Raw genomic sequence first — 27,004 nt, forward strand, 5'->3', positions numbered from 1 at the left:
TGCTGGTGTAGCTATATTAGTAAAAAAGTACAGAGTAGGCATAATTTAAGAGTCTTTGACATGAAGGACTGAATGATTTTTGCTCAGCAAGGGATATCATGAGCATGCTATTTTTCCGTCTGGTCTTTTCATTCAGCTACAATCTACAATATGCTTTTAYAGCACTTTTAAATGTCTACCTTGCTTGATCTAGTTAGTCAAATCCAGTTAGTCCAGTTAGTACATTTTTTTCCAATATATCTTTTCCTCAGCAGGTGATTTATTTTTGGCCTGTGCAATTCTTTAAGGATTCAGGTACTATATTCAGCAGATTCTCTCCTGATACAGCAGATAGAAGMGCAGCTACAGAAAAGGGAATACAGATTCCTGTTCCAGCCCCAGCAGGCTCACATCACTGATACATGGGGTATTTCAAACTCTTGTCCATAGCTTATTTTATAAAGGTAGTATCTAGCTAGACTTATGGCAGTATATATATTTCTTTCGATGACTCATAGCTATGATCCTTGTATGGTGGCCTTCGTTAGCTAAAGGACTTCTAAGGACTTATAAATGGGGACTTCCCTTCCACTTGCTATCATCTTTGTGGACTACTAGTAACATTTTAAAGTCATGAGCCACTCCAGTTGCGTACTGACCAAGCTTTAAAACACGCTGTTTGTTCGGGGTCCTAACTGTACTTCTGTATGGTAATTACATTGCATATGAATCCATGTTAAAGCTCTGCTTTATCCAGCCTTGACTGCACAATCTATGTCGGCAGCTTTGAAAAATACATTAGATTTTTCTTATTTTTTCTATGCTTAGCAGTACTCTTGATGCCCTTGTCAAGTCCTTTCTCATCTGTGGCAATTATAACAGGTCACAGAAGACACCATGCAAGTCTGACTTTGAAAGGTTTTTCATCTGTGCCCCCTAGTTGTTTAATGCCTCACATTGTCTCCACTTATTACTCTCTCTTTCTTTCCCTCCCTCAGTTCCTCATCTCTTTCATTGCCTCTCTGCACATCTGCCATACCAAGTCAAATTTTTAGTTCGGGTTCTTGTAACAATCTGGCTCTGAGACCTGATTCCTCAGTGTCTTACACTATAGAGTCATATATCACTTCATCCTACAAATCCCATATTTGTACGTGGCTGTRAGCGTGTCTTACATTGGTAACATGCTGATCTGAGTGCTGTGAATGTCCTTCATTGTTAATTTGACCATATCATTCATGCATTATATTTTTGGATGTCCACAAGCATTTTTCCAACAAACTGAGATTCCCTGTTTTCATTTTGCTGTTTTACAGAGACCATGACATGTGTGCCAACAGTCTATTCTCTACTCTCAAGCRTGTCTTCACTGGGTTTTTCTTTTTTCCTTCAGCTTCTTAGTAAAATCTGTAACAGCTGTTCCTTTCTTATCAATCAAGATTTCTGATCGCATATCCAGTCTTTTCTTGTCTTCTGTGTATCACCAGCTGTGATYTGCATTCTTTTTTTCCTTAGAATTCACATATTGCAGTGGTTTAAAAACCCCACAGAGAATCTGACGTACTTTTCAAACTGCTGATTTTAAAAACAAGGCTTTGCAATGTCTACTGGGTGGCTCTAGATGCTTGCTCCTCCTCTAACTACACTTTTGCTTACTGAGAGCTAGGAGCTAGCTTAGGTCTGTGGAAATGCATGTAAGYGCTGACTATTAGTGGGAAAGATATGGCAGGAACTTTGGATATACAAAGGTATGATGGACAAGCTACAGTATTAATGGTTATGAATGACTGTTTGCATCACTGTAACAGCCAGAGGCCCCAGTGTCAGGGCCTTGTGCAGGAGCATTAGGCTTAGATTCATTGTTTTTCGCTTCAGACACTTAACTGAGGTGCCTGTGTTCAAGGGAAGGACACGGAGGTGATGCTCTTTTGTCATGGACTCTGTGGGGAGCTTAAGAAATCAACACTCTGTATGCAATGGCTAACTTAAACATCCACAGTTAGGTAGGATGAATTTGAGTCTTTGGGAGGGGGAGTTACTAGAGCCCAAAACGATGGTGGTGTCTTCTCTGGCTCTGCATGTGTGTGCCTGTGTATGCTGTGTGATGTTGTGTGTCCACACTGCTAAACATGGACGCAGTACATAAAGAGATGTTTGGCAACGCAGAGAGAAGTCCTGTCTCTGATTTAAGGTGAAGAAGTAAATAAACACTGCTAAGCATCAACACAATAAAATCAGCTCAGGCCTCTGCCTGACTGCATGCCATCTCTTTGTAAATATGCTACAGGTCTATCATCCTTTTTCAAAACTGTGCATGTTCATGTCTCCTGTACACAAACATGTCTTTCTGAGACAAAATTTCCCTGATTTCATTTCTTCCAGTCACCAAAGACTATAAGGGCTTTCGACTAACAGTGAAGAGTTTAGTCTGTTTAGTCAAGACTGGCCTGTGGTAGGACCAACACACAAGGAATGTAAACCTGCTAGCCAACTCCAACAAAGATAAGTGTAACTGTAATGTCAAAAGAGACAAGTCGTTTTTGTTTTACTCGAGAAATAATCTCACTTGACCTATGGTAAAGATTTAATTCAGATGTAATGAAGCCAAAGATTTCTAYTCTTTATGCTGTACCACAATTTACTGCTTGAGGAAAACCCTGTCAGTTCTACTAGGCTTAAAAGATGTGTGAAAATCTCAGAGGGCTTTGCGTATAGAGGGAGTGTGGAGATCGGTGATACAATGTATGCAATATGAAGAGATTTCCGTGTCTTTCAAGCTACATCACACAAATAGTCAGTAAAAAATGGCTTTAGCTTTGAAACGTTAGTGCAAGCAACGCTCTGAAGTCTTGCACTTGACTGGGCCTCACCTAGTATGGCAAGACAACTCACCGCACTTTTGCAGCTCGCAGCTTCTAATGTCTGCTGTGACTGAGACTGTTCTTTTCTTCCTTAACCTAGCCAGATGATAGATGATAACTGAGACGACAACTGCCTCTTTCATAAGGGGCTTCAGCATGTGCTTTACTGCATTGAAGGTTTTAATCCAATTAAAAACTGATGCCAATTTGCAACATAATTACCTACAAAAGCTGTCCCTGAAAACCTGCTTGTATAGAGTGAAATTTAAGCCTAAGTGTCTTCTTTTTCTCAGGACTGTGTCTGCTACTGTATGACATACTGACATGGATGAGGTGTCAGAAGCACTTGAGATCTAAATTCTTGGATATATAGAGACTTTGGAATTTTTTTCATATTTTGCTTCAAAATTAGTCTGATGGATTTATCAAGGTAAATATTTGGTACAGATACTTTATTAGAGCAGTAATACTGAGAGTGGAAGTAATCTGTGCTCAGATTGAACAGATAGTCCTTTTGCCCTCCTCATAAGTTGTTTAGGTATTGTTAAATAATTATAAGCTAGCACTGCTTAGGAGTTGTGGAAAAACCTGAGATTGCTACTCCTAAACCCATAATACAAGCACTTGAATAACTGTTAAAATATTGGCATGTTATTCTGATATTTTAAGTGTAGGCTGAGTTTCAGAATCTAGGCAATCAGCTGTGTTATTATTTTTGTGTTTCTTCTTCTTCTTCTTTTTTTTTTTTTGAAGTGCTGCATCTAAATATGTTATACCAAATGTAAAAACCCCAAACTTGTTGTCACCTAGCAGTTCTTAGCTGATTGCTTTTCTGGGATCATTCTACAAGTCCTAAGTAATTGTCCACTGACACTGCATAATGGGATCCTTTGGAAATCTGAGATTTCCTGTTGAGGCCTTTTGCCTTGTTTTGCTTTGTTCTCTGTTTTCCTAAGAAATGAATCACATGTGAAACTTGCACCAAGGCAAGCAGTAACTTTATGGGAGGTGAGGGATGCGCTGCTTTGGAAACCACAGTCCTTAGGGGCTGCCAAAATTAGAATCTGTGCAGCTTCAGCAGATGAGCTCTGATATTGACCAGTCTTAGGTGAGAAGCAGGCAGAGGGCTTGGGGATGAACAGCTGCTCCCATGCAGAAAGCCTGATCTTTCCTCAAAAGGCAAGTAAAATTCAGAGAGTGTGCCTAGCTATGAGGAGACAAGACATTTTTGATATTTAACTCTTTGAGAGCTCATCCAATGTGACTGTTTATATGGGCAGCGTGTGGAGGCTGGCTATGTAGCGGCATGTCATGTTCAATACTGTTTGAGCTTTCTGTGTTGAAGGCTATGCCAAGGGCCCATCTATGGATATGTCTGGCATCCTAGACAATCCAAAAGTATTGGATAAACAAGATTCCCTTTATACCTGACCATTTTTCCCAGCTGTCATAAATCTCAAACTTACAAAAAAACAAAACAAAACAAAACAAAAAAAAAAATATACGCGTGTGCACCATACAGTTGGATGACATTCTGTTCTTTTCACTAGCATGCACTCAGTAATAATTTAGATCTCTTTGGAAGCTCAGGCTAAAGTGAAGCTGATGAATACCTAGTTAAGGAGAGCATTATGGCACCTCTGGTCCTGGATTTGCACTGGCTGCTTTTGGGGGAGGCCTGAGCAGGTGGTTCTGACATCAGATGATCCCTCTCTTTGAAGTACTGCATTCAAATCTGTCTTACGTGCTCTCTTTCTTTCCCTTTCTGTCATGCAAAAATTATTAATACAATTCCAAGAGAGACTGCGTTACAGTCAGTGTTCCCAGTATGAGACATACTAAGGTTTTAATCTTGGAAAGAAGAAGTAGGAAACAAATGGTAGTATCAGAAAGAAATAAAAGAATAGACAACAGGAGAAAGGAAAATCATCAAGGTGCAGTGGTTATCATAACCACAGCTGAACAACATGCATGTATTTGCTGGACTCTACAATGAGAACAGAATTTCATGAGACTCTAGCTAGCACCATAGATCTGTGAAGCACTCATTTTTAATAAGCCAGTGCAACGGTAAGATATTTTTCTGCATCTGAGAACAACTTTGTGAGGGATTTCTTTTCTAACTGTATTCCGGTCTCTCTGATAATATCCAAATGAGTATTTAAGTGGAAATATTCAGTCGTATAAGCAAAGACAATTCTGCCAGCTTCAGCAAAGTTTTGCTTTAGTTTGGATCTGCTCTCTCAAGACTGGGACTCCTGTCTCGTACTTGGTAAATGGACAAGAATCGAGCATAATAAAACAACAGAGAGCCTTGCCCAACCAAGACACCTTTTGCTCAAGATATGTAGCTGTCGTATCTCTTCCTCTTAGACTGGTCATGTCTCCCACATAAGCTAACAATGCATCTCTGTTTTTGGTCCATAGGATAAGTACTTTTCTTGACTGAAAGTTCCTCTTGTTCTACAGCACGTAAGTATTTTTCAGTTCAATAGATTTGAAGATACTTTCAAAACATCTAAAATATCTACAAGTCCATAGCACCATAGCAGTTTGAGATGTTAGCTGCTGGGAAGCAGGGAGTTTCTGCAGGTATCTACCAGCCACCACATCAAGACAGATACCAGCAACCAGTAAAAACACGTGTTTGTCTCAGGAAAGAGCTTATGAGCTATGTTCTGAAGCACAGGCCCACCCTTGCTATCATTAGCATCAGGACTTTCCCTTCTTAGGAGGGTGCTGAGGAAACAGTCTCCTGGAGGGAACACAAGCATTGCTCACCATAAGCGTATCCCTCAGTGAAACACTCCATAACCCCAAAGGGCTTTTGCAAATGTTAACTGCTGCATGTGCCTGACACTTGAGCAGTTCTAAGTAAAGGCCAGGGAACACACATATCTTGGCCACTGCTTTAGTGTTTCACCTCCAAGAGCTGTCAAAGTGCCAAATACTGTGAAAGGTGTGGATGCATCTGCTAAAGGGTCTCTCCTGTTTCTTCAAAATGTTTGGAGATCCTCTTAAAACACTCTGCTGCAAGTTGTCTGCTTCGTTCCCATGTGCCACAAGCCAGCTCTGCTAGAGCTATGTGGGAGCAGCCGTAATTTGTCTCTCTTTTGAGCTGAGGGGCACCTTCTCAGCCAGCATAAGCAGGTGTAGCTCCATTGATTTCTGAAGGGATGCCAGTCTACTGAGGATTTAGCTCAGAGAATTTCTTTCCTCCAAGAGCACAACTTTAATAAAACTAGCAACAGTGATCATGAAATTCATATAAACAGCATCCCCATCTCTTGTAGTTTATGAAAAAACTGTGTGTTTGTGACAGGCCAAAGAAAGCCCAGTATAGACCCAACATTTCACGCTGCTGTTGGTCATCAAGTAAGGAAATATTTCACAGAGCTATTTCATGTTAGCATGCTGTGTGAAAGTATCAGAGAAACGAAAACTCTTCACCTTTTGTAGTAAACACAGGCCGCCAGCAAATACTATAATGTAATCTAGTAAAACAAAATAATTTTGGAAGCCTTTCAAATGCTGAGAAGGAACAGCAGGCTGTGGGTGGGCTGCATGGATCTATGAATGCTGTCAGTTAATACCCAGATGTCGAATGCCAACTTTCCATTCACTGCTGCAAAATAACAGACTGTCATGTGGTAAAAATAACCATGGGAGGCATACAATACATTCCAGTGCTTGTTTCACCTACAGCACATAATCAAAAATACATCTGTGGAAGATCAGTAGGCATCTGCATCAATGTTATCTGTATCAGTGCTACAATACATTTCAGATTTGTGATTCAGAGAGAAGGTAAGGCAGGGAAATGCTTCATGTTAATTTGTCAAATGTTAATTTTGGTATTGTTTACTCAAAATCTAAGGCAATTTCAGAAAACAGGTGATCACATTCTCACAGTGTAGCAACAGAAAAGAACTGCAGAAATGACTTGAGATTTTTATGAGAACAAGGAGAAACACATTAAATTTAAAGCTTCTCTACAACTCAGGATGGTTTCTGCTAAGAGACCTTGTAAATCCACTTCTGTCTGTGCTGTGCCGGATTTAAAATGGTACAACCAGTCTTGCATCCAGGAAGCTAATAATGCAGCAATGCAAGTAAAGTACTGCAAGATAGAACACCAGTATTTTTTGCATGGAACAGTGTAAGTCTTATTCTGAAATCTGAGGTTAGATATACATAAATCTAGGAGGTTCAAGACTAAACCTTCTTCAGCTCTACTTATTTGTCCATTCCCATTTATTTTTTTGAATGCAAATCTTGCTTCCACTGTTCTTATGCCTCAATATTTCTAAGCTAATTCTAAATGTCACCAGCATTATTACATGATTTTATTTAATGATTTGTGCTGACCTCCTTTTTTTGGACTGTTCTGCTTTCTTTTTTTTGTTTTTATGATACAGATATCTTTTCAGTCACTTGGGATGAGGTGTACAGAAATGCTGTGTAATGTACGCATTCCTCTTCTAAAAGCTTTTGCAGATGGGTGAGCTTATTAAATCGTTATAGTTACTCATGTGTAAGTTTACCCATATGCATATGTACTTGCAGGCTACAAGCTACAGTCTGTGATGTCTCGTATCATAGTAACTTGGAAGTCTAATAAATAAACAGCAGTCTGTGCATTCATGACTTTTTTCTGTCTAAGATGAAATTAAACAGCTCCCATACAGGGAAGAACTGGTTACACTAGCTGAAGATTAAACATCACAAGTATGTATGCATTTTGCACAGGCTTCATTTTAGTGGGAAGGTCAGTTAGCAAATGAATTAGAAAAATGAACACTGAACTGAAGCATCTACTGTGTTCAAGGCCTTCAAGTCCAGATACAAATTGATAGCTAGCTCTAATACTGCTCCAATATATTTGCTGCCTCCAGACAACACAGGTCTGCATGAGCCTCTGTTCTCATTTAGGAATGTTCACCTGGTCTGAAGCAGCATATCCTTTGCTTTTCTTCTCCACGTATCATCATTCACTTAGCTTGTCAAACTTACTGGTTATGTCTGGCCTGCCAACAAAGACTGATCTCTCTCTTGTGCCAAGCATGTTTAGGTGACAAACCCTCAGAGGTACAAGAAAATGATCTTCCTGAGTACTTCCACTGGAGCAGAAGAAGCTGTTCTCTAAAACCATGTTGGCATGTTCTGTGGCAAGAGGGAGAGGAGGGAAGGACTGCACAGTGGACCCGTTCCTTCTTTAACAGTGCATTAGTAGGAGAAATTTTGGGCTCTACATAAGTGAATATACGAACAGCCCTCCTGTAATTCTCTCCTCTACCTCTCTCCTGGGAATAGTGGGCAGAGCTGGGGTGTGCAGGCAGCAAATGAATCCCTGTAAGATGAGTTCATTCTACAGTACTCCCTCAGATAACATACCTGACATCTTATTACTCCTCCTCCTACCCATTACTGTCTCAGCCTATACTGAGGAGATCTGTTTGGATGTGTCAACTTGTCAAGGATGTAAACTGGAATTAAAATAGCCTCATCACCTTCTGACATCTCACTTCTAGCATCCAGTTGCAGTATTGTCTCATCTAAATTAAAATACTAAATTACATTCTTGGGCGTTTCCTTGGAAAAATTCCAGGAAAGGATGATAAAGTTGTCAGACAAATGCCTTTTCAATTCAATAACAAGCACCTGAGCTGCCATTTGAAAGACAGGTGGCCACGGCAGAAGAGAGCTCCTTTACTTCTGAATATTTAATGATCTTTCTTCATGGTTGCAGTTAAGGGAAAAAAAGATCAAACCGCAGGGACAAAGATACAAATATTTTGCACAGATTTTCATCCTAGAATGCACGGAGCACTCAGAACTGATTAAGTAGAGCTTATAAGCACATAGGGGTCAATGCTTTTGGTGGTGGTGCTCACGGATTTGAAATTAAGCATGTGCTCAAGCCTTTGGTTGGATAGGGTCAGAGTGCTTAGCACCTTGCAGCGTTTGGCACCAGATGACAAGTGTATTACATTACATGCTTCTGAAGTTGAATCCATGTGTTTTATTTGTGTAGTGCATTAATTTATGGCACAAAGACATCAGGTAGGATATGAAACTCTTTTCAAAAAGTATCTCCTGTTACTTCACCACAGTCATAAAAAATATATTCTCAGATTAGTTTTAATTAATAGAGTTAAAAAGACATAGACTAGTAGTGTGAGACAGTTCTCACATTCACATAGAGGCTGGTTAATGTCTTGCAAGCTCAAAGTTTGTCTGCCTGTATATTCCCTGAAGAAAAGTCCTCAATGACGTCTTCAAGAAATTTCACAAAAAAGCTTTGCATAAGGCGAGCCAAGGTCATCAAATCTTTGGCTAAAACTTCAATTCTTGGACTGTTGGTCCTCCTCACTTTTTCTCCTGAGCTGGTTCATATGTAAAAGCTGTGAGGCCAAATATGACCAAACTTCTCCCAATTTTCTGCCAGATTAAAAAACTCTAAATTCACATAGTGTAACTAGCAGAAGAAYCAGTTCTGGAGTTTGTTCTGTGAGATATAAAAGTACTCTCCTTATGAGCTTTAGGAACCATTACTTGGAGCAAGAAAAGAAAAAAAAAACAGAAAAGGAGGACAAATCTGTCAATTAAAAATATAATAGGAAACTTAGAAAAGAAAAAAAATTACAAAGTCCAAACCTTGCTTCTGAAAGCAGTAGCTGTTTAGTCCATTGGAGGCATCTGCTATTACATTTTGCAGTCATTTACACCAGTGAAAAGTGAGTGAAAAAGAGAGCTACCACTTTTCAAACTCCTTTTGGCTATAGAAGGTGTAAAGCAATGGAGAATCTCCTGAGTGTTGCACATGTGAATCCAACGGAGGACCTTGGCCCCCTTCTCAGTCCTCGCATGAGAAAATCCATTAAAGTCCAGGAAACACAAATATACCACTGTGAATCTACCTTGCAAGTAGCTGATGTCTGGGAGAAAAAATCTGTTTACATATCATCATATGTTTGCAGGTCATTTACTACTGGCTGGAGTTTGGGGCTAGACAGGACTCTGGCCTTAGCTGAAGTGTCTATTCTTATGCAAAGCAAAGGGAAACTGTCCCTACCTGTGTATGTTTTCTTCTAGCTTTTTAACCTTCAGCTCATCCTCTTCTGACTGCCTCCTTCTGGCTTCTTCCTCTTCTGCAGAGGCAGCAGGAATTCCCTGTAGCAGCCATTTTTCCCGAAGAGCTTTGGACTATAAGGAGGAAAACAAAAATCCTTAGAAGAAGGAAKAATAAAAACCTTTTTAAGTTTGAGAAGGAGCTGAATTACTGATTACCACTTTAGTCATTAAATTTCAGCCGATCCGTTAGATGTTTGTCCAGATGTCATGTCTGCCAGATTTAGGGCTGATAGTTTTACAATATGTACTGTATTTACGATTGATGCCCTAATCTGAAACTATTTTTAGTTCCTAATAAGAACAGCAGTTTAAACCACTCAAATTAGCCAGTCCCATAAAATACCAAATTTTTGAACAGAAGTCAGGATCTCTTGTGCATGATAAGGCATGTGCTGGAAAGACTAAACTCATTAATTCCTTGAAACTTTAAAAAAAATAAAAGAGCAGCATCCTTGAAATGTAATGTTTTTCATGAAGGATAAAAGCATTCTGGTGATAAATTAATCAAATGTGTTATTTCTGATTTATAAAATGGACATGTTATTATATATTCATTTACAGATGCACAGACACATGCACACACACACACTTTCATATAAACACATACATTACCCCTTAGTCAGACCAATATTAAAACAAACAATCAAACAGAAGTCTTCCAGAAGCCATGGGTATCCCAAGGCACAACAGAAATGTTACAGTAATGGCTATAGCCTACCCCAATATATAGGAATTCTTGGGCATTTTTCTGTGCTTTCCATACCAAAAAACATGGCTWTGACTTCACCTTGACATTTTCCAATCCAGCTAGAGCTCACCTAGAGACATTCACCAGCTGAGATACACTGGTTGCAAACAATATTTTAAACAGCACATTAGCCTTGCATGTTGGCCTGAATCCTCCCAGACAGCTAAGTTGGCAGAGAGGACACAGCTTCATGGAACAAACCTTTTGGAAGGAAGATTAGCAGAAAACTCTTCTGGTCTCCCACCCTTGGCAAAAAGGAAATGAAATGAGTTGGAATACTCAGCGAACTAGAGAACCAATAAAGCTAGCCTCTTCACTGACTGGAATGAAGGGCCTTAATTTTAAATTTCCAAAGCAATTTTAAGTATTAATTCAGGGAACCTGTTGTCAGAATACATATCCCCTATACTGAAAAGGAGCTAATAAGAAAATCATCAATCCAAAGAAAATGAATTTCATAGGCTGCCCAAACATGCACTATCAGTCTCTTTAATAGACTGATATATTCGAGCTCATAACTCGAATAGAATTTAATTTGTGCAACCTAAGTATAAAGAAAAACATTCRCTAACAAAAAAGTCTCCAAACCTACCCAAAATAGAAGGCTTTTTGACATGAGAGACAGGTCTTACTTGATAGTTTTTGATTGTATATATAGACATGGTATCTATGCACAAACCATTGTCACTTCATGGCTTACTTGATATAAGGCAATTCGATTTTAATATGACAGCAGACTCAGAGCAATATAAATCATGCAAACAAATTATAAATGACTCCAGCTTTCATTGACTTAACTGTGCTGTATACCAGATTTATTTTAGGTGGGTTTAAATGACTCTTATATAAGTTAGGAGCTCTGTATGACAGGAAAAGTCCTGTGCTCTTGTATCACATAGTCACTTGCAAAATTCTGTCCCCCACCCCATAATTAGAGCTGTACTGCGCTTTATCTAGCRAATAACATCTGAACTCGATTTTGCTTGTAGCCAGCATGGCCACAAAACATTAACAATGGCTATCTTCAATCACAGCTTCCACTGTCAGTTATTCCCTTTGTTGTCACCACTGCGTGCTAATGCTCCTTGCTGTATTCCTTGGCTGGGAGACAGATTTCTTGGTGGATCCTTTGCTTTTTCGTGTAACTCAATTGATTACTACCCCCATGAAGATTTCAGTTAACTTGGTCACCTCGTTGGGGCCCRGAGTCAATGGTGCTACTGAAATGTCCCCTCAATAGGGTGTCCAGAATGATATCCCTACCAAGAAAAAAAAGCAAGATCAGTCAAAGAGCAATTTGCAGGTCACAGTTTCATGTCCCTTGGGAGCTAAGCAAATAAAAATGTATGCTTAACTTTGACATTTGAGAAGTCTCAGTAGCATAGCTCAGTGGACACCAGCTAGGCAGTGCTGGGTTAGATTGTTTGTGCAAGTGTGTTGCTGCGTCTATCATACTCATACAGCCTCAAATCAGAAATCCTMAGTGTCACTATGTTGGAAGAAAAATAGATTTTTAAAGATCAACTATAAGGGTGAAGGCAGCTTTCGCTCAAAGCTCTCCGGTAAAGATCCAGATCTCCTAAYAAAGCTCTCCGCAAAGTACTACTTGGACCGTCCGTAACATTTAGTTAATAAACACTCCTTATCTAATATAAGGGGAAAATAAAACATATATTTTTTTTCAAAGTAAGTCCTTTTACAGAATTTATATGCTAATGTTCAAACAGGGAAAGGTCATTGTACAACAAATAAAATATTTTGTGCAGCTTTTGGCTTTGTCTTTGTTTTCGTGAAAAATTTAAGCTACAAAATCACATGATTTTCTCTAGAAGCCTATTTTTTTGACCTATAAATAGGATGAATGTGAAACTGGAAAGCATCAATTGGATTTTGTTGAGACATATTTAGGGACAGGAATGCTATGATCTATTAAAAATCCTCCCTCTTGGGTGAAATGTCAGCATATTTTATCTAAAACAGGAAAAGTGGTAGCTTTGATGTTTTTGGCTCTCCTTTTCAAGAAAAAATGAAGGCATTCATTAAACACTACATTGAAGAATCCAGACAAGAAGACTCTGAGAAATGGAAACATTTACAAGAAACATTTTTTTTTTAAATTCAAATAATCTGTGTGCCAACTGTTGAGAATACTTATATTTATACACCCACTGTAAATACAATAGGCAAACAGACACAATTCAGGTGACCATGTCTTATAGTTCTTATAGTTCAGGGGAAACATTTTATCCCTGCTAGATTCCTGGCGTAGCGTTGCAGCAGTATATATGGGGTGGAAGAATCTCACACCTGCCTTCAGCAAACCTTTCCCAGGGCTTTTTCATCAGAAAGCCRGAGCGGTGGCTCTAGCACAACCTTTGAGGCCAAAGTGACATAGGGTTCCAACAGGAAGATGGTGCTAAAGCCGCACTGAGCACAGCTCTGGGACACGGGGCAGCCCAGTGAAGCAGCCAGCATCAAGGCTGTCCAGTCAGGTGCACACCAGAGCCAGAAGAGATTTCGAGATAAAAGATGGTTCACTTCCATCTTTGCTCCAAAGTGTTGAAATTTGGGTTAGGCAAAATCTCGACCCAGAAGAATAAGAGGCATTTCTCAAATCTGCTAAATAGAGTATACTTACACTAGGATGGGGCCCAGAAATCGTTGTGTGAATTACCCCTACTTAGCCTACCCTGCTGTGCTTTATTTATCAGTCTGTAATTAAATGGTCACAAGCTAGCATTTCACCACTGTTCCTTCTGTATTATCTTCTGTGGGTCTTAACTYTCTATTTATTGCATCTTTAAGCTTCTTTATGCATATTGTTCTGTAGGACTAGACTGATGATTATGTACGAATAAAGTGGCCAAATATACTAGTGTTTAAATACAAGTATTTATGTACTTCATCCCAATAGTGGAAACGGATTTTCCTCTACTTTTAGAAGGCACCTTTCTACTGTTATAACTACAGCCACACTCTGTTCAGTTTGGTATAACTATTTCTTCATTTAGTATGAGATCACTACTTTTTCAGCACTAAGTCCTTCAGAAGAAATTAGATCATGTGATTAAAAAGGCTGTCTGTGACTTAAGTGGGCTTGCAATGCTCTGGGTGACCACTGYTCTCAGGTGAGATGATTTCTCTGTACCCATGCAAGATTTCAGGCATCTTTGAGYTCCAGCTTAGGAAAATAGGCTAACTTTTCTTCACAATGCAAAGAGGAAAAAACAGGTCATGATTCCCTGAACAGATCATAGTGAGGACAGAAGTGAGTGAACAGATGTTGGAGAGAGCAGAAAGAAGTCATACCAAATGTCTGAACRAGGTAGGCGCAGTGACTGCCATAAATGTGGTGCATAGCTCCCTTATGTGCAATTTATTCCAGTTACATACTTCAGAATAATAAAGCCTGAGGGTTTTAAGTCATTCGCATTTTGTGCTAGCAAGGTARTAATGCATAGCCTCTCAAATGCATACAGTAGAGTTAAACCTATATATATTTAAAAAATTRTCTTTCAGCGTTGCATTTGGTTCTAATGTTTTATCACATGTTTAAATGCTGAGGGACATTTTATTATGATTAGCAGATTTTTTAGCAGCATTTTCATGCTATGCTCTCAAAGGGGAGCCTAAATCACCACTGGATTCCATGCTTACAAAAAAGTGATTAATTCTCTCCATCAGTCTTGCTGATTTAGGACCTCATTCCATAAACATTGTTCATAAAGAATAACACATTTCTAGTCCCATAGGAGGGCAATGTCTTAACTTGAGGCTCATATTTCACCATTTGACTCTTTATGATAACATAAAAACCAGTGCTGAGCTGCTACCTTTTAAGGTAGTTTCTTCCAGGGGGGTTGTTTTTTGTATTTACAAATGGTTACAGGAGCAATCAGAACCATCAGCGAAATCCTTGAGAGTAGCGCTTGCTAAAGCTGAGTCTGAATCTGTCTGCCAAGTACATTTTCAAGGATGCTGACAATTTGGAGGAGAAACAAAGGTCAAAAGCTGACCAAAGACAACCTCTTCTAGTAAAATGTGCTTGCTCTTGAGAAACACTATTGGAACTATACAGGGCTTTGATGGTCTTCTGTGCTGTGCAAAACAGGCTAAAATTGTCCCTGGTGCAACTCTACTGAAATCAGCGGTGTTACATCAAAGGTGATTTTACTTCAATCCTTGCCTACAGAGAACGCTTTCTGAGACATGAAGATAACTGAGCATCTAATAGTTCAGCACTGAAACTAGAGCGATTTTCTCCCTATGGGCATYTGATGTTTCCTGCTAGACAAAATATGAATGCGGGGGGTGGTTCCTTGTATATTCAAATCTTTGTGTAACCAGTCACAACCTACTAAAAAGATGGTGCAGTAAAGCTCTCACAGGACTGTGAGAACGACACACCTGAACCCCTTTAATCGGGACGCTGGTATAACTGCGTGGATTTCAGATTTGCTCTTTGCATTTCAGGAAGTTCCCTCAGCACAAAAAGTACAAACTTTCCAGCCAGCTCTGGAGGCAGCAATGAACATGGTTTTGCTGTTCAGCAGCTACCTGGACTCTCTAACATGGACAGGGATTGCAGTTTTGTCAGCCAGCTAATCAGCTGAAGCAGGGAAACCTGCTCTGGAGCAGTGGAGTCTGTTCCACCTATATGCACTCCCAGGCATCTGCCTGGATTGATAAAGCTGAGCTGGCAAGTAACGCAAACGCAAGAATGAACACAGCTAAAACTCTTCTGGGATTCTTCCCTTTTCATTTCTGCCCAGCTCCAGTGGCTCCTCTCCATACCGTGATTCTTGCATGCTGTATTTTTACACAGTTTCCACTGTGGTGCCGCTGGCCCTGGCCCAGCTCGTGCAGTTTACCCAGCAGGTCTGGGTCTGGCATACTGGTGCACAGTGCCAGTATTAGCAGAGAGGTTCCTGAGGCTTGTACTAAGATTACAAGAACATTTGTTCCTCTGCCAGCAGGCCTTGCCTTTCTTTCCAGAAAGCAGAAAAATGACTGTTTGCATGGCTGTAGTGTGAACCAGTATTTTAGAGAGAGATGTTCTTGACTATTCCTGAAAAAATCTACAAATGCTGAGAGAGGCTGTAGGCATAACATAATACGAGAGGAAGGTCCATCCACACATAAGCAGCTTTTCAGAATACAGTCTTAGGGGGTATTTTAGTTTTTTGTTTCCTGGAAGGTTAACTAAACAATATGACTGTTTACCCATACTGATGCTCAGTGGTCACCTGTGGGGTTTCAGTGCTAGAGAACTATCTTGCAATGAAGAAGAAGAGGTACAAAAACAGGAGAAATTCCCTGGTATGATCTGGAACACTGTAACTTGTTTTGATCAAAACTTTCTATTGGTTTTTCAATCTAACATACTTGTTTTGGCCCGAAGAACATGTTTGCATGGTATGCAGATATAACTCAAGCACTGCTCAGATTAGAGGATTAAGTCATGCTGAAAAACCTTTCGGGTGGATTGCAGTCTTGACTTTGATCACAATGTCATTGCTAGATATAGGTATAATTAAAAAAAAAAAAAAAAAAAAAAAACTGGTGGAACTTAGCCAGCCCAAGACCAATTAGCATGTGTTAAACCAGATTATGTATTCTACCATAGAATTTCAAGATTTTAACATGCAGAACCATTATCTGATATATTTTAAAGAAGTGCCTTCTTCAAAAACATTTTTGAGAAGCATATATTTTTTAATTTAGAGCAGGAGTCATAAATCACTTCAAGAAGTCAGTTACTATTCATTAAATAGAGCATTTGAAACACATTAACTAAAGGTTTTCAAGCATGTTAAGATCTATCCATTGTAATCAATATTCTTTCCTAACGAGGCATCAGGTAGTGATGATTTATGCTCCTCAAAACTTCCTTCTCAGCCACACAGGTCAAGGCCACTGTATCAGTTTTTTTTTTTCTCTTCATAAAGCCCTTGTTGCAGCTGACCCTCAAGCTCATTTACCCTGCAGAAGATAACCAGTTCTCAGACTCTGTTTTAGAGCTGCTCAAAAATTTCCTGTTGCTTTCAAGGCAGGACTCACCACCTTAGCTGTTTCTGCACTTCTCGAAGACTAAAAGCAGCAGCGTCCTGCCTCTCCCCTGTAAAGGACCACACCTGCCTCCTTCCTCCGAGCCTCTGGAGTAACAAAGATTTGCTGAAAATTCAAAAAGCCACAGGAATGAGGACTGYGGGACAGGGACAAGCAAGGAAAGCTGCATATATCTGCAGTTAATGCACAGCACGACAGCGGCTATGCAGTATGTCACTTTGGTGTGATGCGTGTGGCCTTATTCTTAGCGACTGCCTCGGCAGGAGGCGCAGCGATCGGGAGGAAAGACGTGCAAGGAGCAGCAGGAGTGGGCTGGGGGATGAGTAAGTAAAAAAAAGAATTAAATGATCACCGTTGTTATAAATGCCACCTAGAATTCCTACARCTGAAAGAGATTACAGAGATTATCTTTTCCCTTTGTCTGTTTGTCAGAGCCGCTTCATTCGACAGCCCTTCAGCTCCTCTATTTGTTTAGTCATTTCTCTTTTTCAAAGCAAGTGTTCCGCACAGCAGTAGAGGATAAAGAATTACTTTAAACAGATAAATGTGACTCCAAAAATGGATGAAAAAAGGGCTAGATTTGTGTTTACTTAAAATGGACTGTATTTCAGTGTGATACTTTTTTGCTCAAGTGAATCAGAGACAGTGCTAGCTGTAATGTAAGCGACTAGTCATTTATTTGTAGCTTGATTTGCAGATACAAGTGAAAGACACATTTGTGGTATGCTACCTGGGGAGTGTATACAGAACTGTAGTTCCATCATGAAGATCTCCTATTTTTGTCTGTTTAAAAACTCTGAGGAACAGAAATTGCAGCTGTACAGACAGTAGCCTAATTAGGAACACTTTTGGAAAAAAAAGTTAAAAATAGTCAGTTGTTTTATGTTCTGTGTGTAAGCTTCCCATCCATTAGCATGACCACCAGTGTAAATATTTATGTGCATTGCTTTTAAATTGTTCAGGTCACATATTTTATTTAACTCTGTAAACCAGCTGGACAGTTGTTTCCACATAAAGACAAAGAAGAAGATATAAAACCTAAGCTTTTTCAGCTGAAACTACTGAAAGGTAAAGCCACCACAGCAAAAGACATTGTCAAGACTCTGTGATAGAAGAAGTGAAGTTTGTGTCTCCCTTGCTCAGACCATCAGTCAGCCACAGACTTCTGGCCTATGTAGGTTAGTTACACCCACAAGGATCGTAGGTATGGCCCTGATACAAAGGAAGGGTTTTAATATTTATGTAAAAGTGGGGACAAAAATGACCATAAGATGAAAAATATATCAAGTGTAGGATGTTTCCTCTACGTATGTGTCTAGGCTATCAGCAAGCTCTGCTTAAAATAGCTGGTGAAAACAACTACACTAAAATCTAGGTTGGAGAGCTGGGGGTTATTTTTTCAGTATACCTTTTTTGGGAAGTCTGTTTATGGCCTCAGACTTCTTCGTGGCAGGATGATAATGATGGCTCTATCCAACTATTTGGTGTTTTGTTTGTTGAGAGATTAAGCACARTATGGAGAATTAACAACGAACTGCCGGCTGTGGCCGTCAGGGAAGAAGAGGGGTGAWGGGGCCGGGCGTCTCTGTGGGCGTGCACCAGCAGGACATGGGATGCAGGGTGCGAAAGGGGATGCTGCGACCCGGCTAAGGGCGCACACYGAGTCCCCAGGATGGTGGCCTAGCTCCAGAGCAGGTGGTCTGGAGAGGCCGTGGTAGCTTGTGCTGACCCTGCTCTGTGCAGGTGGGACATGAGGTGGCCTCCAGGGTCCTGTCAGACATAAATTATTTTATAATTCTGTGAGAATATCTGTTTTCCAGGGAATTTTGGAGTTGGATGGGGAAATAGCTTCAAATTAGTGGAAGTGCCTGGATGCTTGATTGGTGTGGTTGCACTGAAAATTGAAGAGCGGTCCCTTTTACATGTATAAACACGAAAGGAGTTTGATCACACTTTTACCTCCTGAAGATAGAAATTTAGACATACTTTTGTTTTTCGTTGAAGTACTCATTCTATGTTTCCAAAGAAAATGAGGCRTGGCTTTAAGAATAAAAAATAACATAACTGGTTTTGGAATAGTTCACAATATGAGATTTGAAAAACAGATAAACAGCTCTCCCAACCGAGTAACTTTATGAATTATCACCATTTCTGTTCTGTGACCATTGCTGCTGAAAGATTAGTCTCCTCTACAGTTTCAAGCTTTCCTTTATCACCTTTCCTTTATTCTCTCCCCCCCTTTTTTTTTTGTTTTCTTAGTCCTATGAGTACTCACATTCATCATTTTATAAAGCTAAATTTGGGTCATGTGGATTCATCCTAAGGCAAGTATCAGGCCATTAGGAGGAGTTTGTATTGAATAGGTTTCGGAGATCTGTAAACATCCTCGAGCTACAGCTCGACACAATCTGGTTAAAATGGAAACTGCTGCAGTAGCAGACAGTGACCTGCTTTAAGGAAGCTGTTAATGGTGGAAATTCGAGCATCAATTTTGTCGAGTTTCAAGAAATGCCAAGGATTGAAGGTGCTCCCCACCTTCAGTGTTTCCATGCCTTGCCGGTTTCTGTGCACCAGCCTTTTCTACCGCTTGTGCATGGGAGTCTGACTCTGGTTCTGGATTGCACTCTGTGACACTAGACATTTATGGTGCTTAAATTCTTCTCCAAATTGGCTGTTCATCTTTCTGTACTGCAGAACTACAGTTGGAAAAAAAGAAGGATTAAAAACCAATCCTGTTTAGAAAGCCTGTGTGTTTACTTAAAGTGCTGTGCAATTGTTTATGTCAGTATAGCAAGTAAWAATAAATGGAAAATGAAGATGACAGGAATTTTCAGTCTTGAAGAGATGTAATGGGCTCAGCACATAAAAAATGGTGAGACAGCCAATGACTATCATAATGGATATCATGTACCAGAAAGAGTGCTTGACTATTAACAAAGATTGGGATTTGGAAGCCATTGCACTGACCCCATAGAGTATGGAGACTGTTTATTGTGTCACCAAATATTGGTGATATTTTTGTGAGCTTAACTGAGCTAAGATTTAGTTCATAGGTTAATTTACTTGAAAATCATAAAGGAATTCATCATAAAGATATAACAAGATTCCTTCATTTCCAGAAGTTATATCAATATTTCCATGCTGTTGTGCATTTATACTCATTTATATTTTCTGACAGCAATTATTGTAAGACTATAATAAATTGAGGATAGCAATATAATTGTGGAATAATCAAATTAAAATTCATTTTTATATAAAAATGTTTCAACTAAAACCATGTCCTTACAGAATCCTCATAACATAAAAATGCTTTTCTTTCTTTCAAAGTAATGGCACAATATTATAGAATAAGTGTTCACGTACAGTAGTCTTTAAGAAATAGCCATTAACAGAAGTAGGTCCCTAACATTTATATCACTACCGAAATAAAATGCCTACAGTAAATGGATTTATTGTAACAGCTTAACTGCAGAGAAGTCATCTTTCATTGAACTTCAGGTTTTATGCTGTTTATTACCAGCCACCACCAAACAAGAGTTATAGTAAACAATAACAGATATTCTGTCCAATTAACTACAGACGCAGCTAGATCTGGGAAGAAATACTTTTGCCCTAGATTTTTTTCACTTAATTTTTTTCTAGTGGAACAACTTCTTAAAGCAGTAGTTACTTGCAGGTTATACTAACCTACCAAGCAATTACCCTCTTCCTCAAGAAATTACATCATGTTGATAGATACTTTAGCTGGTGTATTAGCATAAGGTAAATTTTACCCACTTTTCTGATTCCAAGCTATAGTGCAAGAGGCTGGGAAACACCTCCAGTTCCTAAGGATCTAGCCAGCCCTGCTTGTACACCTGTATGTCTAACAAACTGTTGAAGCATAAAGTTAAAAGTGTGTCTATCAAAACAAGGCAAAGAAAAGCAAAACAAAACAAAAATACATCCTGAATTATATAAGACAATAATGATTATTTTGGTATTAAAGACTAAGAAAGTGAGAAAAAGGGGGAAGGTTTTGTAAATTACATCTTTTCAAAGTGAAACAGCCTTTCAGCCTCAAAAAGGGGGATTCAAATGACCTATATCTTTGCCATCAGGGGCTGTTTCAATGATGCATCTCCTTGTACACTGATTAATATACATCCTGCCCTCAAATCACACGTGTATACTATGGGTCTATGAAAATTTCTACTTTCAGGAAAAGATCTATAAAGCTTTTGGTGTTAGCATTTAGAGTCACTCTGTACTACCCTAGACCTTTTACATTTAAAGCCTGTCAGTTCAGAAGCTCACACAAAAAATTAATAGTTCAGCTACATTTCAGTGCTGGTGTCCTCAGCCACAAGCCCTTAGCCTAATTCTCAGGAGTCTTTGCAAAATGGGTTGCAAAAGCTTTCATCCATGTGCAAAGCTGACACTCACTAATTCCAGTGCTTGCTAGGTGTAGTATAGATAAAATACTCTGAATAAAATGACAGGGTATCAGGGTCCTCATCTTTTTTTTTTTTTTTAGCCAGGGATTTTACAAAGGATAAATGAAATAACTATTTGCAGAGCAGGAAAATTTGCCAGGGACTACTTGATGTCAACAATTTGAGAACTACAGGTAATCCATCATAAATATTTGCATTTTCCTATGTGAATATAATTCTGAGAAATTAACAAAACCTCTGTAATTTTCAGAACTTTTGCTGGGTAATTAAAAATTCTATTTTACGTAGTGTATTTTTAAAAGAAAATTACTCTGGCATCTCACAAATATGAAGTAATCCCTGAAACTGTGGATTAAACACCTTTGGCTGAATTACACTTGTAAAATGAACCCAGATACTGCAATTATAAGATTAATGAATATATTATATTCAAAGATTTCTCCATAGTTAATTTTAATGAACTCTAATGGAAAATCCTTATTTGCTACACTGACATTAACAATTGCACAGCACTTTAAGTAAACACACAGGCTTTCTGAAAGCACTTGATTTTTTTAACCCTTTCTCCTTTTTTTATTTTTATTTTTTTTTTCCTGATCTTATATAGAACTGTTTGAAATCTACACAATTCAGGAAATGAACCATGTTCTAGTTAGGCTTTCCAGCAGAAGATGGCCTTAGTCATTCTGGGCTTTTTGAGGTAGGTCTGGAGGCCATATTCATAGTACATTTAGAGCCACTGGCTTTCACAGCATCGGAGCCATCCGGGTGTGGGGAAGGAGAGTCTTGGGGAGGGAGGTGGATACCAGCTTTTTAAATGAGCAGAGCAGCTTGGCAGACCACGTAGCGTTTTGGTCGGCATCCCACAGTTTCAAATAAGCAACTAGCAATTGGAACAAAGCATGATCCCAAAATGCAGCTTGCTTTGTTTGTCTCTGGAGAGAAGGAGACATATTTTTGGCCAATGACTTTCTCTCTCTCTCTTTTTCGCTCTCTTTTTTTTTTTTTAATGTGGCGAGTAGCTTATCTCCCTCTGTTTTGGAAGAGCCTGGCAGCCCTTCCTAAGGTGCAATCTCTGATGTACACCTGCTGCATCCCAGGCGTCCCAGGAGAGAGAGATGAGGCCGTGCATCGCCCGCCGTTTGGTTGAACATCAGACTCCTGCACAGGCATCTCCCAGTGCATCTGTCACCAGTGTCACAGCCGCGACTGCTCCAGCAAAAGCAAAAGTGATGTCATTGAATGGGACTTGTTAGTAGAGGGGCTCTTACTACACCCCAAAACATTTTGTCACACCCAGGGTTACAGACCTGCGATCTGGCTGCACTTGTATCCAGAAAGCAGCCCTTTTAATTTCTGTGCCCTGATCATCCCTTGACTTCCTGTATGCTGATTGCTCTTGCTCCCTCTGTGAGCTAGATAGTAAAGGGAAATACTTCATTTTCATGTGTGTCATTCAAAGAATCTGTGCAGTGAGGCAGAATCTCAGCTAATGGCAATCAGTGCAGCAYTGCTGAAGTCAATGCTACTTTACACCAGTCGAGGGCTGACCCAAGAACACTKCCTTGAGGGGCTTCACTTTTCCCTGAAGATGATGACAAAATTCAATTTAGTAAATTATATTTCTTTATATTTCTTTATTCTTTATTCTTTTCTTTATTTGGTAATCTAGATTTCTTTGAAAAGAAATTAAATTAATTTATTTAATTGTTAGAATTGGCTTCTTCAAAGATTCTGCTTAAAGAACTTAATGAAAAAGCATAATACAGTTAGCTTTGAAACAGTTAAYATGATAAAGGAAATATCCTGCTTTGCAGGGGGGGGGAAAAAAGCATCATGAAGGCACTGCAAAACTGTCTTGCTGCTCTGCTGCATCAACCTGTGGTAGTCAGAAGAAATTCTCCTTTGCCTGTAGCTAATGGCAGCCTTAATGAAATGGCAACTCCTGTTGCCCCACAGAAATGCAATCATATTATTGACTGAAAACACTGAAAGCCAAATGTGATATCTACAGATCTGCAGTGAAGCTGATGGAGCATCTGTGTAGGCTGCAATCAACTATTAGGGTTTAACTGCGTTATGTTTACCGGAAAATGAGGTATAGTTCACAGAACATTATGGCAGATATTTAAGGAGGCAGGAAGAGGGTCCTGCCTGCAGCGTAACTTGAAGTCTGGTCTTTGAGTGTGTGTGGGCAGAGATATTCTGTGTACCACCTCCCCATGCAGGTACATTGTACACACACATACTATTGCACAAGCAACCTAAATACGGTATTTTTTAAAACATAACCTGGCTCACCTGCTGCAAGGACAAACTGTCCTGTCCTGACCATCATACTCAAAGACTCAAATCACTGAATTTCTTTAGTCTCCCCCCTTAAACTATGACGAGATTATGACCCACAAAGGCACCCTAGTTACAAAAAGATCACATGAATATTTTTGTTCACCCCTTTACTACCAACAATGTAAACGCAAACTCCACTACTAACAGAAAGGATAAAAAGAAAGAAATAACAAGGATGGTTTCCAACGAGTGCTGAGTTTCTGCAGCCATAATGGAGTCCAACAGGGACTGGGGCTGCTCCTCACTCTGTTAAAAATCAAGGTATCTCTATATATAGACACAAGCATATGGATCAGCACCCTCCCTGCATGTGTATATACACCCATTTTATTATACTATCTATGGTTAATAACTTCATCCTACAATTAAAGCCTTACACACACACACACACACACACACACACACACAAATCCCTCTCTGCAACACACAGAGACACAAAACCTAATGACGTGCATCAGCAAAATCTAAAGCAGCTCTACAGGCAGCAAGTGCTCACTGAAGCCATGCAGTGCACACCCCATCTGCAGCGATTGGTGTCTTATCGTTATGTATAATAAATAACAGGGCTTAACAGTAACAGTGCTGCTGAGCTGCCTGTGCTCACGCCCTGTCGACTCGGTGCTACTAAGCCATTTCTGCGACATGGTCCTGTGCAGGGGAAACGCACAGAGTGAAAAGCAGGCAGGACACGATTAGCTGGGAGAGATAGGCTCCGGCAGCRAAAGCTGCTTCATGTCGGAGTGGGCTCTTCCCAGCTTTCAGTCGTGTGATCTGCATGTCTAATAATGAACAGATTTAGTCAATCCATCATTCCTGGCATCAGTCCCTTACCTTGAAATGCTGCAGCTGAAGTATCTGGTCCTCAAGCTGTTGTCTCTTGCCTTCTATTTCTGTCTGCCTTTTCCTTTTCTCCTTGGAAAAATAATTTTAAAGAGAGAGAGAGAAAGATCTCATCAGAGAAATGGATGCTTTAAGGGTAGCAGATTCTTAAGAGAATAYAAGCAGTCAAACACATCTGTACAGATGTCACCAGTCCCATTTCACCTGCTCCTCTGTCTGCTGGTATGCAAACAGCAGCGTCCTTGGAACATGTCAGATAAGGACTAGCTGGTTGCTCAGTGAGCAGGAGAAACGCTCCCCACTCACTCACGGCAGTAGGAGCAGCAACAGAGTACACAGTCCCAGAGGAGGGGAAAAGCAGGCATAATAGCGAGGAGTGAAGTTAAAGGGACAAAGATATGCTTTTGCATTTTAAACACCAGGCCAAAAGCATTGATTGCTTGGTGCAATTGTACGAYCATGACATGATTAAAAACCAGTGGGTTACGTAACAGAGGGGCAGAGCCTGATCACGGACAGCATTTCTTCCCCATCTAAGTTGAAGATAAAGCTTTTCTCAGTATCAACTGAGATAAGGGAGAACATTTTTCAGTCAGATTGCACTGGGTTTCATCCAGTGTAAATAGGATGGACAATCTGCTACCTGGCTTTGTGCAGAACTCAGACCAGCAACATGTACTAGCAGCTAACACATTTTGGCTCCCCAAAACAAAGCTGAACAAGCATTCGGCTGCTTTGGGAGCGGTTTGAAGGGCAGCATGGTTATTTCCACATCTAATTCTTTTCGAGGTCACATTCACCGAGGTATTTTTTGGGGTCCAGATAGCTCATTTATCCAGGCAGCAGACTCTCTGAGGTATCTGATGAGGAGGATTACTTGTTTTTGTCCTTCTCAGTTCCTTCCTACTCCAAAAGACAAACTGTTTGCCTTCCTTAAGTCTTCTCCACTTTGTGGGGGCATTCCTCCTCAACCATCACCAGTCTGGACAAGTCCAAGAGCTAGATCAGCTTGCTTCTAAAGGAAATATTTTCTTGGTTTAGATTTTCCAGCCCAGAGAGAAATACTGAGGGGTGAACACAGCAAGGCAAATAATCACAGCATCCCCAGTTTTTACTGGAACAACCTTGTTTTATCCTCTAAGTGAGAAGGCATGTTTTTGTTATTTAAATATTTCAGTACCTGTGAGGTTTGACTTGAGGACATTTGGGGATTCCTTAAGTCCCAAAGTCATTTTTCTGTTCTAGTTTCATATTTCCAGTGTCATATTGAGATTCTGGGAATTCTCCCATTTACAGTGACTTCAAACCTTCATGTCTAGTGCTCAAGGGGCATAAGTTAGCATGCTGCTTATTAATTTTATTTGTATTAGACCTCAAACCAGGGAATTTTGAGAGAAAATGCTGCATTTACCTTTTTTTTTTTTTTTTTTTAATGACAGGGCCGCTCAAAACAAAACAAAATAATTAGTCGGATAACTGTCTGGACAGTCTCACCGAAGGGTGAGACACTACAATGAGCCAGAAGAGGATACTGAATAAAGAAAAGGCAAAAAAGTGAAATGATGCATATGCCGAACAGTTCTGTAATACACTGCGTACACTTACATGCAGATTGTATATGTATATCTGATTTACACACACAGTTGTCTGACATTTGTAAGCATATTACTTCTGATCAAAAATAAGCTGCAAGTAGCTTATAGATAGGAAAATTGGCTTTTTGGATAACTAAAATGTCACAAATGAGGCCTGCATTCAACTGAAAACTTGACATCTCACTGCTTTGTGCATGTAGAAGATAATTTCTGTGTTTGTACAGACAGGCACACAAAATTTATGCTTGCATCTTCAAGAGTCACTCCTTACATAAAATTGATAGCCCATGGGAAAGTCCCCCTTCCTTTCCTCCCACCACTCCTCCAGTTTCCTCTCTCTCTTTGCATTTTTGAATGGAACACAATATTGGATGGTTCAGAAGTTAGGGAAAAAAAAAAGAAAAACAACAACAGCATTCTTCAAGGTTCTCTCTTGCCATTTTTTGACTCTGCAATATTACCAGCGTATCCTTAGAGAGCAAAGAGCTTAGATCCTGTTCTCTGCTATTTCACCAAATAACTGGTCAGCTTTGAATGAGAATAAAGTAGCTTAGAAGTGCTGTTCCTGTTAATGGTTAATATTTTTAGTTTAAAGATAATTCTCTTTTGTTTATTTCAAGCTGTCCAGATGGACAGATTGTTTGGATTTGATTTATATGAGCACTAACACCCCGTGTCTGATGCTCCATAGGGCAGTACAAGGCACCTACACTTTGACAGTTACCTGACCTACATATATATGTGTATATGTGTACATATATATATATATATATATATATAAATATATATATAGCTAGATAGATTTGTTTTCAACCTCTTACAAAAACCCACTTACAAAAACACATGATAGAAATTGCCAAAGCACATTCTCTGGCTGGTTGTATGAGGCCTTCTTATAATGGATGTGACAAGACAGCCTTATAAAACATAGATGGAGATCTCCTTTCTTTATAAGAAAGGGAAAGCACTTAAGAGTATTTTCCCTGTGGGCAA

At 39.6% G+C, this 27,004-nt stretch overlaps 1 protein-coding gene across 4 annotated transcripts in view; it reads right to left on the minus strand.

Annotated features, from left to right (window-relative positions):
• The window catches only part of PALM2AKAP2 (PALM2 and AKAP2 fusion), a 279,762-nt gene that overhangs the window by 206,406 nt on the left and 46,352 nt on the right, over nucleotides 1-27,004 (minus strand). For all 4 annotated transcript variants that reach the window (XM_085311516.1, XM_085311519.1, XM_085311518.1 and 1 more), the window contains exons 2-3: nucleotides 24,408-24,488; nucleotides 9,916-10,046 (exon numbers count right to left, since the gene is read on the minus strand). In XM_085311516.1, the coding sequence (XP_085167642.1) occupies nucleotides 9,916-10,046; nucleotides 24,408-24,488 (212 nt within the window). The remainder of the gene's footprint in view (nucleotides 1-9,915; nucleotides 10,047-24,407; nucleotides 24,489-27,004) is intronic.

The sequence above is a fragment of the Rhea americana genome, unplaced genomic scaffold (assembly GCF_003343005.1).
Source record: "Rhea americana isolate MKP2758 unplaced genomic scaffold, rheAme1 scaffold_342, whole genome shotgun sequence".
NCBI lineage: Eukaryota > Metazoa > Chordata > Aves > Rheiformes > Rheidae > Rhea > Rhea americana.